The 12,603-nt window shown below is 44.9% G+C and overlaps 1 protein-coding gene across 2 annotated transcripts in view; it reads left to right on the top strand.

Moving 5' to 3' along the window:
• The first annotated feature begins 82 nt into the window (after positions 1 to 82).
• ZNF490 (zinc finger protein 490) overlaps positions 83 to 12,603 on the top strand; it is a 35,310-nt gene continuing 22,789 nt past the window's right edge. The window contains exons 1-3 of one of the 2 annotated variants that reach the window (XM_024238398.3): positions 189 to 314; positions 905 to 1,009; positions 1,677 to 1,721. In XM_024238398.3, coding sequence (XP_024094166.2) covers positions 1,677 to 1,721 — 45 coding nt within the window. In that variant the 5' untranslated portion in view covers positions 189 to 314; positions 905 to 1,009. Of the gene's footprint in view, positions 315 to 904; positions 1,010 to 1,676; positions 1,722 to 12,603 lie in introns of both variants that reach the window. The other variant, XM_009252835.4, reaches the window with a different exon arrangement.

Here is a 12,603-nt window from a genome sequence, read left to right as displayed (position 1 = left end):
TGGACAATTATACAGCCCCGCCCCCTTTTGTCCGAATGACAGCTAGGCGGCAGGTCTAGTAGCTAGGTAGACCTCGTTTCCGCCGGTGGGACGGAACTGGTGCCTTCCGTGGACAATTGTGTTGAAGCAGAAATTGTTCCGGATCTCGGGTCGGACACGGAAGTCTTCCTGCTGTGTTTCTGGATGCGGGGACAGGGATGCGCAGGAATTCCAGTCTCAGTTTCCAGATGGAGCGACCCCTCGAGGAGCAAGTCCAGAGCAAGTGGTCGTCTAGTCAAGGCCGCACAGGAACAGGAGGGTCTGATGTCCTCCAGGTACCAGGGGCTTGGCATAATGTTGTAAGGCCTCTCGTGGAATAGTGACCCTTGTTTATAAACAGACGGTTACCCCATCATGTGTAATAAAAAGTGTGGTTGCATTTTAATCTTTAACCATAACAGCGTTGAGGCGTCCACCTTTCTTTTCCCCACCTCCACACATTTGGCACTTTAGAAAAGGAACCCCAAGCCAGGGCTTGGTGGCGCACACCTGTAGTCCCAGCTACTGCGTGGTGGGGGAGGTGGGGGAGGTGGCGGGGGGGCGGTGGGCTGAGGCGGGTGGATCGCTTGACTCCAGGAGTTTGAGTTCAGTCTGGGCAACATGGCCAGAACTCATCCCAACAAAAAAAAAAAGGAAAGAAAGAAAAAAAAAATCCGTAGGACACCCGAGCACTTGGCTCTGGTGGTAAATTGCAACCCTAACCTGGGCACAGGGACTCTTTAGACCAATCACGATCTATGAGACGTGCTCAATAAACTGCGTTTTACTCTGGAAGGAAATGGTTTGTTTTTGTTGTTTTTTTGTTTGTTTGTTTTTAGTTAAAGCATGTTTTTATTGCTTTTCATTTTTATTTTTATTTTTGTAGATTTATGGTTACAAATGCACTTGTGTTACGTGGATATATTTCATAGTGGCGAAGTCTGGCTTTTAGTGCACCCATCACCCAAAGAGTGTATATTGTACCCAATAGGTAATATTTCATCCCTCATCCCCCCTCTCTCTCCAACCTATTGGCATCTCCAGTGTCTATTATTCCACTCTGTATGTCCATGTTTACCCATTGTTTAGCTCCCACTTATATGTAAGAAGATGCAGTTTTTGACTTTCTGTTTTTGCGTCATTGCACTTAGGATAATGGCCTCCAGTTCCATCCGTGTTGCTGTAAAGTGGAAGGAAATTTACCTCAAATAAGTTTTCTAGAGTGTCCCTACAGAACTTTGAAAGGCCAAGAGTCCAAGACCAGTCTGGGCAACATAGCAAGACCCCATTTCTAAAAAAAATTTTAAAAATTAGCTGGGCATGGTGTTCACCTGTAGTCCTAGCTACTTCAGAGGCTGAGGCAGAAGGATCTCAAGGCTAAGAGTTTGAGGTTACAGTGAGCCAAGATTGTGCCATTGCATTCCAGCCTGGGAGAGAGGGAGACTGTCTCTAAAATTTTTTTTTAAAGTAGAAACATATTTCATTTTTCCCATTACGGAGGAGACAGTGTAATCTTGAAAACTCCCATGATCCACCCTTCTTGTAGCTCTGTGTGTACAGGTAGATGCAGGGGGAACAATGCTTCCAAGGTTGTCAAATGTAATGTTTGGTTCTAAATTGCTGAAACTCACAAAATGCATCCTCTTGTTTCCAATTAGATGCAGAACAGTGAACACCATGGACAAAGCATCAAGACTCAGACTGTAAGTGAGATCGCTGCCTGTCAGTGTGGCGACCTTCCTTGTTTATAATGACCATTTGGGTCTGTGCTTTTATGACCTCTTTGTGGGGGGTCTTTGGGGTCTTTGTGAAGACACTCCCATAGTCAAGGCCAATAACTTGGCTCTCAGGTATGTCCTGTTCATTGCCCTCACCCTTTACTTCCATTGTCCCTTACCTTCATTGGCCATCCCAACACAGCCACCTGCATCCTTTGGAATATCACATTTGGGCTGGGTGCAGTGGCTCATGCCTGTAATCCTGGCACTTTGGGAGACTGAGGTGGGAGGACTGCTTGAGTTCAGGAGTTTGAGACCAGTGTGGGTAATGTAGTGAGACTCTGTCTCTACAAAAAATAAAAAAAATGGCTGGGTGTAGCGGCTCATGCCTGTAATCTCAGCACTTTGGGAGGCAAGGTGGGTGGATCACTTGAGGCCAGGAGTTGGTTTCCAACCTGGCCAACATGCTGAAACCTCATCTCTATTAAAAATATTTTTAAAATTAGCTGGGCGTGGTGGGAGGCACACCTGTAATCTCAGCTACTTGGGTGGCTGAGGCATGAGAATCACTTGAATCTGGGAGGAGGAGGTTGCAGTGAGCTGAGATCGCGCCACTGTACTCCAGCCTGGGCAACAGAGCAAAACTCTGTCTCAAAAATAAATAAATAAATAAATAAATAAATATAAAAAATTAGCTGGGCATGGTGGCATAGTCCCAGGTCCTCGGGAGGCTGAGACGGGAGGATGGCTTCAACCTGAGGCTGTGGTGACCTGTGATGGTGCCACTGCACTCTAGCCTGAGCAACAGAGCCAGACCCTGTCTCAAAAAAATACAAAAACCACACATTTGGAGTTATGTTTACTTGTTTGCATAGTTTGGACAAAACGATCACTGCAGTTCGGACCTTCAAGGTAACCATGCAAGAGACAGATAAGGCACGAGTTGGTGTCAGGGATACCTAATTTTGTCATTGCTATGAGTTCCCTGATCTAAGTGACTCTGTAATCCCAACACTTTGGGATGCTGAAGTGGGTGGAATTTCATAGGGAATGACTACAGCCTTCATGCATGTGGATACATAATCTGAGCCTGAATATGTCATCTTCACATAAAACCACAATTTGGTTATTGACTGTTCTGTGAATCCTGGGTTCCTTGGCTCATGGGAGCTTCAACGTGGCTTTTCTGGCCAGGAACTTGCCTGACATTTTCAATAAGCCAATCCTTAAGTTCAGCATGCTGGTATTTTTCAGTGTCTGGGTCACCATCCTTCTTGTCTACCAAAACCCGAAACGGGGAAGGTATCAATCCTGGCCTCCACTGATTTGCTGCTGCTTCTCTGTCTGCAGATGCTATGCTGTTCTTGTTCATTCCTTTTTTTTTTTTTTTTTTGAGACAGGGATCTTGCTGTGTTGCCCAGGCTGGTCTCAAGCTCCTGGCTTCAAGCAATTCTCCTGCCTCAGCCTCCCAAAGTGCAGGGATTACAGGTGTGAGTCACTATGCCTGGCCTGAGTTTTCAGTTTTTGACAGTGCTCAGTATATGTGGTGGCACACATTTGGACTTTAATACTGAGAAGTTCCATTATTATTATTGTTATTATATTGTATTACTATTACTATTATGTTCTGTCACCCAGGCTGGAGTGCAGTGGCAAGATCACAGCTCACTGTAGACTCGACTTCACAAGCTCCCTAGTAGCTGGGACTAGTAGCTGGAACTAGGACTAGGTGTGCATCACCATGCTTGGCTAATTTAAAAAAAAAATTTTTTTTTAGCCAGGCGTGGTGGTGCACATCTGTAATCCCAGCTATTTGGGAGGCTGAGGCAGGAGAATTGCTTGAACCTAGAAGGTGGAGGTTGCAGTGAGCCGAGATCGTGCCACTGCACTCTAGCCTGGGTGACAGAGCGAGACTCCATCTCAAAAAAAAAAAAAAAAAAAATTTAAATTTTTTAAATTTTAGAGACAGGGTCCTGCTGTGTTGCCCAGGCTGATCTTGAACTCCTGGACTCAAGTGATCCTCCCACATCAGCCTCCCAAAGTGTTGGGATTATATGCGTGAGCTACCACACCCGGCCAATTTCATTATTACTTATAAGCCATATGAGTTTAGACAAGACTTTGTGCTCTCCATATTTAACTTTTTTTATTTGCAAGATGGGAGGTATGATTGAGTGGGGCTAATCAAATGAAATACTAATGATTATGAAATCACATTAGTCACCACAGTGATGTGCAAACATAAATTACTGAAATATTGAATAAAAATGGGATTTTATTTGTTCTTTAGTAAAACACAAAGCTGTTCATTTTTTTTCTTTCCTAACATGTGCTGGAAATCTACCATATGGAAATGACACTTGTGAATGGTCATGGACTTTTAGGCCTTTGCTGATCATTAAAATAAAAATCTTCCAGTGATTCCTTTTATAAAAGGACATCAAAGCCTGGGCAACAGAGTGAAATCCTGTCTCTATAAAAATAAAAAAAATTGGCCAGGTGCAGTGGCTCACACCTGTAATCCCAGCACTTTGGGAGGCCGAGGTGGGTAGATCACTTGAGGTCAGGAGTTCAAGACCAGCCTGGCCAACATGGTGAAACCCTATCTCTACTAAAAATACAAAAAATTAGCTGGGCATTATGGTGCACACCTGTAGTCCCAGCTACTCGGCAGGCTGAGGCAGAAGAATTGCTTGAACTCAGGAGGCAGACTTGCAGTGAGCTGAGATCGTGCCACTGCACTCTAGCCTGGGCAACAGATAGAGACCCTGTCTCAAAAAAAAAAAAAAAAAAAAAAGAATTACCCAGGGTGGTGGCATGTGCCTATAGTCTCATAGCGGAGATCCGTTGAGTCCAGGAGTTGGAGGCTACAATGACCTATGATTGTGCCACTGCATTCCAGCTTGGGCAATAGAGTGAGTCTCTGTTTCTAAAATGGAAAAAAAAAAAACAACCCTATTTTAGGCCAGGCGCGGTGGCTCATGCCTGTAATCCCAGCACTTTGGGAGGCCGAGGTGGGCAGATCACCTGAGGTCAGGAGTTCGAGACCAGCCTGACCAACATGGAGAAACCCCGTTTCTACTAAAAATACAAAATTAGCTGGATGTGGTGGCACATGCCTGTAATCCCAGCTACTCGGGAGGCTGAGGCAGGAGAATTGCTTGAACCCGGGAGGTGGAGGTTGCAGTGAGCCGAGATCATTGCACTCCAGCCTGGGCAACAAGAGCAAAACTCTGTCTCAAAAAAAAAAAAAAATTAAATTAAAAAAAATCCTATTCGAGGGTCTCAAATACACTTTTCTTAAAGGGATAGGAAAACCATTAACAAAATATTTAACAGAATACTTCACTTCTGGTCCACCAATAACCACTTCTCAAGCAGACACCAGCTGGGTGTGCTATATAATTCAATTTAATTGTGACAGTATCTACTTGGAGACAGAGTCCAATACCAGAAGCTAATGGCTCACAAGAATGCCCCTCACTGCAAATGTCAGTTGTAAGTCCCAGGATGTGACCTATGCTTCTGACCAACAAGCTGTAAATCAGGGTTTTCATGACTTACTCTTTGGGTTTGATTAATTTGCTATAGCAGCCTATAGAACTCACAGAGACACTTTACTTACATTCACCCGTTTATTACAAAGGGTTTTTTTTTTTTTTTTTTTTTATAGAGCAGGGTTTCACTCTGTCTCCCAGGCTGGAGTGCAGTGGCAGGATCATAGCTCATTGCAGCCTTCAACTCTTGGGATCAAGCGATCCTCCCTCATCAGCCCCGCAAGTAGCTAGGAATACAGGCATGTGCCACCACACTCAGCTAATTATTTATTTTTTGTAAAGTTAGGGTCTTGCTCTGTTGTCCAGGCTAGTCTCAACCTCCAGGTCTCAAGAGATCCTCCCACCTCGCTCCTCTCAAAGCACTGAGATTATAGGAGTGAGTCACCGTGCCTAGTCTTACAAAGGATATTTTATTATTTATTTATTTACTCTTATTTTGAGACAGGGTCTCACTCTGTTGCCAGGCTGGAGTGCAGCAGCACAATCTTGGCTCACTGCAACCTCCATCTCCTGGGTTCAAATGATTCTCGTGTTTCAGCTTCCTGAGTAGCTGGAATGACAGGCATGCTCTACCACGCCCAGCTATTTTTGTATTTTTAGTAGAGAAGGGGTTTCACCATGTTGGCCAGGCTGGTCTCGAACTCCTGACCTCAAGTGAGCCATCTGCCTTGGCCTCCCAAAGTGCTGGCATTACAGGTGTGAACCACTGTGCCCAGCCTACAAAGGTATTTTATTTATTATTATTATTATTTTTTTGAGACGGAGTTTTGCTCTTGTCGCCCAGGCTGGAGTGCAATGGCGCAATCTCAGCTCACTGCAACCTCTGCTTCCTGGGTTCAAGCAATTCTCCTGCCTCAGCCTCCCAAGTAGCTGGGATTACAGGTGCCCACTACCACGCCTGGCTAATTTTTTTTCTTTTTTTTTTTGAGATAGAGTCTCGCTCTTTTGCCCAGGCTGGAGTACAGTGGCACGATCTCGGCTCACTGCAGCCTCCACCTACCGGGGTCAAGCGATTCTCCTACCTCAGCCTCCCAAGTAGCTGGATTACAGGCCCACGCCACCATGCCCAGCTAATTTTTTTTTTTTTTTTTTTTGTATTTTTAGTAGAGACGGGGTTTCACCATGCTGGCCAGGCTGGTCTCGAACCCCTGACCTCATGATCCGCCCACCTTGTCCTCCCAAAGTGCTGGGATTACAGGCGTGAGCCACCGCACCTGGCCCTACAAAGGATATTTTAAATGATACAAATGAACAGCCAGATGAAGAGATACCTCCAGGCACATGGTTATGTTCTTATTTACCAACCAGAAGGCTGTCTGAGCCCTGTTTTGGGGTTTTTATGATGGCTTTCTTATCGTGACATGATTAATCACATCATTCACTATTGGTGATCGACTCAACCTTCAGTTTTCTCTTCCCTCCCTGGAGGTGGGGACAGAGCTGAAAGTTTCAAAGCTCCAGTCACATGGTTGGTTCCCCTGGCAACTAGCCTCACATCCTGTGGTTTGTAGGAGCTTTCCAAAAATCACCTCATTAACATAAACTTAGCTGTGGCGGAAAGGGGATGGTTATGAATAACTAAAGACATTTCTTCCACCTTTCACTCTGGTACTCTTCTAGAGCTATTTTAAGAACTGAATACAAAAGGCCTTTTTTTTTTTTTTTTTTTTTTTTGAGATAGAGTCTCCTTCACTCTGTCACCCAGTGACAGTGGCACAATCTTGGCTCAGTGCAGCCTCCAGCCCCGGGTTCAAGCAATCCTCCCACCACAGCCTCCTGAGTAGCTGGGACTACAGGTGCACGCCACCGCATCTGGCTGTTTGTTTGTATTTTTAGTAGAGATGGGTTTTCGCCACGTTTCCCGGACTGGTCTCAAACACCTGAGCTCAAGCATCCACCTACCTTGGCCTCCCAAAGTACTGGGATTACAGATATGAGCCCCAGCACCCAGCCTTTTTTGTTTGTTTTTTGTTTTTTGAGACAGAGTCTTACTCTGTCACCTAGGCTGGAGTGCAGTGGTGTCATCACAGCTCACTGCAGCCTTGACTTCCCTGAGCTCAGGTGATCCTCCCATCTCAGCCTCTCGAGTAGCTGAGACTGTAGGCACACACCCCTGTGCCTGGCCAATTTTTGTATTTTTTGTAGAGATAGTATCTCACTGTGTTGCCTAGGCTGGTCTTGAACTCCTGGGTTCAAGCATCCTGCCTGCCTCAGCCTCCCAACGTGGTGGGATTACAGGCAGCCCAAATATTTTAACAAAAGATACTCCAATTGCTCTAGTCGCTTAGGAAATTACAAGGTTTTTAGCAACTGTGAGCCAAGAACCCTGGACAAAACCCAAATTATATATTTCACGATATCACAACTTTCTTTTCCACCAAACTGGGGTTTAACTCAATTATAACTTGGATATTCTCTAAGAATCCATAGTTCTTGTCTGTGTGTCAACTGGGAAATCACTGTGGATTTGAATAAGTACTCTGCACATAAGAAAAACCCATGATGGGGCCAGGTGTGGTGGCTCACACCTGTAATCCCAGCACTCTGGGAGGCTGAGGCAGGTAGATTGCATGAGCCCAGGAGTTCGAGGCCAGGCTGGCCAACATGGCAAAACCTTGTCTCTACTAAAAATACAAAAAACTAGCCAGGTGTGGTGGTGCACACCTGTAGGCCCAGCTTCTCGGGAGGCTGAGGTGAGAGAATCATCTGAGCCTGGGAGGTCAAGGCTGCAGTGAGCTGAGATCATACCACTGTACTCTAGCCTGCATAACCGTAGTGAAACCTTGTCTCGACAAAAAAAAAAAAAAAGAAAAATATATGATGGGCTGCACTGTGCAGATGACCATTACCCTCTAGGAAAACCTCAGTGGTTTTCTTTTTTTGAGACAGAGTCTTGCTCTATTGCCCAGGTTGGAGTCCAGTGGTATCATCTCGGCTCGCTGCAACCTCTGTCTCCTGAGTTTAAGTGATTCTCCTGCCTCAGCTTCCTACATAGTTGGGACTACAGGTGCCCACCACTATGCCCAGCTAATTATTTTTATTTTTTGGTAGAGATGGGGTTTCACCAGGTTGGCCAGGCTGGTCTCAAACTCCTGACCTCAGGTAATCCTCCTGCCTCGGCCTCCCACAGTGCTGGGATTACAGGCAGGAGCTACTGCACCCGCCAGAGGTTTTCTGATATACAATTTATGTCATCCAGTCTCCAGTAGCAGCAAAATTTTCATGTCAAATACATGAGGCAATTCAGACATAGAGATCAATGGCATAAAATTGAAATTCCAGAAATAGGCCAATATATATATATATTGGATATATATATATATATATTCAACTGAGTTTCAAAAACGGTGCCAGGAATAGGGAAATAATATTATTTTCTTTTTTTTTCTTTCTTTTTTTTTTTTTTTGTTGAGTCAGAGTCTTGTTCTCTCACCCAGGCTGGAGTGCAGTGGCACGATCTCGGCTCACTGCAAGCTCCGCCTCCCGGGTTCACGCCATTCTCCTGCCTCAGCCTCCTGAGTATCTGGGACTACAGGCACCTGCCACCAAGCCCGGCTAATTTTTTTTCTATTTTTTAGTAGAGATGGGGTTTCACCGTGTTAGCCAGGATGGTCTCGATCTGACCTCATGATCTGCCCGCCTTGGCCTCCCAAAGTGCTGGGATTACAGGCGTAAGCCACTGCGCCTGGCCTAGAATATTATTTTCATAAATTGGTGTTGTGACAGTTGGACAGACATACAAAAAATAATAAAATTGGGCCGAGCACAGTGGCATGATCATCTGAGTCCTGGAGTTCAAGACCAGCCTGGGCAATATAGTGCAACCTCATATCTTATTAAAAAAAAATTAGCCAAGTTTGTGGCATATACCTGTAGTCCCAGCTGCTTGGTGGCTGAGGGAGGAGGATTGCTGGAGCCTGGGAGTTTTGGCTGCAGTGAGCTATGATTGCACCACTCTAGTCTAGCCTGGGTGACAGAGTGAGACCCCAATTCTTTGTTTTTGTTTGTTTTTTTTTCAGACAGAGTCTTGCTCTGTCACCCAGGCTAGAGTGCAGTGGCGCGATATCAGCTCATTGCAACCTCCGCCTCCCGGGTTCACACCATTCTCCTGCCTCAGCCTCCCGAGTAGCTGGGACTACAGGCGCCTGCCACCACGCCTGGCTAATTTTTTGTATTTTTAGTAGAGATGGGGTTTCACCGTGTTAGCCAGGATGGTCTCGATCTCCTGACCTCGTGATCCGCCCGCCTCAGCCTCCGAAAGTGCTAGGATTACAGGCATGAGCCAACGCGCCTGGCCTTTTTTTTTCTTTTTTTTTTCTGAGACAGGGTCTCACCCTGTCTCCCTGACTGGAATGCTGTGAGCCTCGGCTCACTACAGTCTCTGCCTTCCAGGCTCAAACGATCCTCCCACCTCAGCCTCCCAAGTAGCTGGGGCTACAGGCGTGCACCACTGGCGTGCACCACCACACCTGGCTAATTTTTGTATTTTTTGGAGAGACAGGTTGTGTCATGTTGGCCAGGCTGGTCTGGAACTCCTGGGCTCAAGTGATCCACCCATCTTGGCTTCCTAAAGTGCTAGGACAAGAGTCCTGAACAGTTTTTCTCTATTCTGATGTCACAATCTCCAAAGTTATCTAAAACTTGCATTCAAGAGCACCTGTTAGAGCTTTATAGCTGATTATAAAACCACCTTCTGAAGAGGACCAAGACAAGACAAGACAACAATTGTTCATGGATGACAAAGTTTTAGGGTAGCCATAGTTAAAGACACAATTGACAAGGAAATCTGTTACTCTGTGGCACACAGTAATTTAACATAGCAATTATAATTATTACTGATAACATACACTAAGATATAGCAGAATTACAAGAGTTTTCCATCATTTTGGAACACATACCAATAACATATATATACAGATATAGTCCAAAGAAAGCCATACTCCATTTTATATTTGACATTGCTTCCTCTATGATTTTTGTACCAAATAAGCCAAATTTCACATTTACATTAGTATACTATTACTGTTAAACCCAATTCTTTTCTTTTTTTTTTTTTTTTTTGAGACGGAGTCTCGCTCTTTCGCTCAGGCTGGAGTGCAGTGGCACATCTCGGCTCACGGCAACCTCTGCCTCCCGGGTTCACACCATTCTCCTGCCTCAGCCTCCCGAGTAGCTGGGACTACACGCACCCACCACCATGCCTGGCTACTTTTTTGTATTTTTTTTTAATAGAGACGGGGTTTCACCATGTTAGCCAGGATGGTCTCGATCTCCTAACCTCATGATTCGCACGCCTCGGCCTCCCAAAGTGCTGGGATTACAGGCGTGAGCCACCGCGCCTGGCCTAAACCCAATTCTTAATAAAACCTTATAGACATATTTACCCAATTTTATAGACATATTTACGCCAATGTTTGGCAATTTTTATAGATTTTTTTATTACCCTTTACAATTTTTGTTAAAGAGCAGGTTAGTGTTCTAAGAGAAACCCGTTGTGCTTTTATTTTAATATTCAATTTACAGAAAAACTGGATAACACCCCCTTTAACTTTAGCCAATATGTTTACACACAGAATTTCTTTTGCAATCAACCTTCCACAACTTGCTTAAACTTTCAGCTTTATTTTATCTAACTTAATCCATTAACCTTTTAATTTAGGCAAAAAAATCCACATTCCCATGCCTTCTTATAATCTTTTTACTAAAAGTATACTCTACTTTTCCTACACACCTTGCACGTAAAACTATTTTTTCCAGTAGTCTCAGTTACATGTTACAATATTGATTCTTAGCAACTTTTACTTTTGGTGAAAAACCTGGTAAGTTATTTTAATTATGTACCAGGTGGAGAGCCTAGGACCTAGAAAGAAGTGCAGATAAGGTCTGACTCATTCTAGCATCTAACTTCATGTGTCCCAGGCCTTCCCTAGCTGTAAAGCAGGCAAGTTGTACAGTTAAGAGTCATAATGGCATTTTATGAAGCATTCAGGAGGCCTAAACACCTTTAAATTCTACAGCATTTCTTGCATAAATTCCCTTTCATAAATTCTTTCATGACTTATACTCTGTGATAGGCCTTGACTTTCTGACTTGTCCTAAACATCCCTCTTTTTAAACAACCAGTCATTTTTCTTTAGAACAAGAATCTATCATACAAGATCCTTTTTTATATAAAGTATCTTTTCTTTAAGCTTTTTTTTTTTTAACCAAAAATACTTATTTATTTTTATAACTTTCTTTATGTCTCTTTTTTTTTCTTTCTTTTTTTTTGAGACAGAGTCTCGCTCTGTTGCCCAGGCTGGAGTGCAGTGGCGTGATCTTGGCTCACTGCCCAGGTTCAAGCGATTCTCCTGCCTCAGCCTCCCGAATAGCTGGGATCACAGGCACCCTGCCACCACACCCGGCTAATTTTTTTTTTTTTTTTTTGAGATGGAGTCTTGCTCTGTTGCCCAGGCTGGAGTGCAGTGATGCAGTCTTGGCTCACCGCACCCTCCGCCTCCCAGGTTCAAGCGATTTTCCTGCCTCAGCCTCCCTAGTAGCTGGGACTACAGGTGTGCGCCACCATGCCTAGCTAATTTTCATATTTTTAGTAGAGATGGGGTTTCACTGTGTTGGCCAGGCTGGTCTCGAACTCCTGACCTCATGATCCGTCTGCCTCGGCCTCCCAAAGTGCTGGGATTACAGGCGTGAGCCACCGCGCCCGGCAGAATCCTGGGTTTTAAAAAAGGGAGAATTATTGACGGGCATGGTGGCTCACACCTGTAATCCCAGCACTTTGGGAGGCTGAGGCGGGCAGATCCCAACCTAAGGTTGGGAGTTCAAGACCAGCCTGACCAACATGGAGAAACCCCGTGTCTACTAAAAATACAAAATTAGCCGGGCATGGTGGCTCATGCCTGTAATCCCAGCTACTCGGGAGGCTGAGGCGGGAGAATCGCTTGAACCCGGGAGGCGGAGGTTGCGGTGAGCGGAGATCGCGCCACTGCACTCCAGCCTGGGCAATAAGAGAGAAACTCCGCCTCCAAAAAAAAAAAAAAGGGGAGAATTATTACGAGGCTAGACCATGTGATGCTTTTACAGTGCACTTAACAATTTTTTTCCCGAAGACATTTCTAAGTGTCTAAACCACACTTTTTCTTAAAAACCTGAGTAGCTTCTGTTGCAATAGCTATTTTTTTTAATTGTTGTTTTTGTTTTTTGAGACAGAGTCTCGCTCTGCCACCAGGCCGGAGTGCAGTGGCGCGATCTCGGCTCACTGCAACCTCCGCCTCCCAGGTTCAAGCGATTCTCCTGCCTCAGCCTCCTGAGTA

The sequence above is a fragment of the Pongo abelii genome, chromosome 20 (assembly GCF_028885655.2).
Source record: "Pongo abelii isolate AG06213 chromosome 20, NHGRI_mPonAbe1-v2.0_pri, whole genome shotgun sequence".
NCBI classification, from domain to species: Eukaryota; Metazoa; Chordata; class Mammalia; order Primates; family Hominidae; genus Pongo; species Pongo abelii.
The sequence above is the reverse complement of the archived record's forward strand: the minus strand, read 5'-3'. Positions and strand labels throughout refer to the sequence as shown.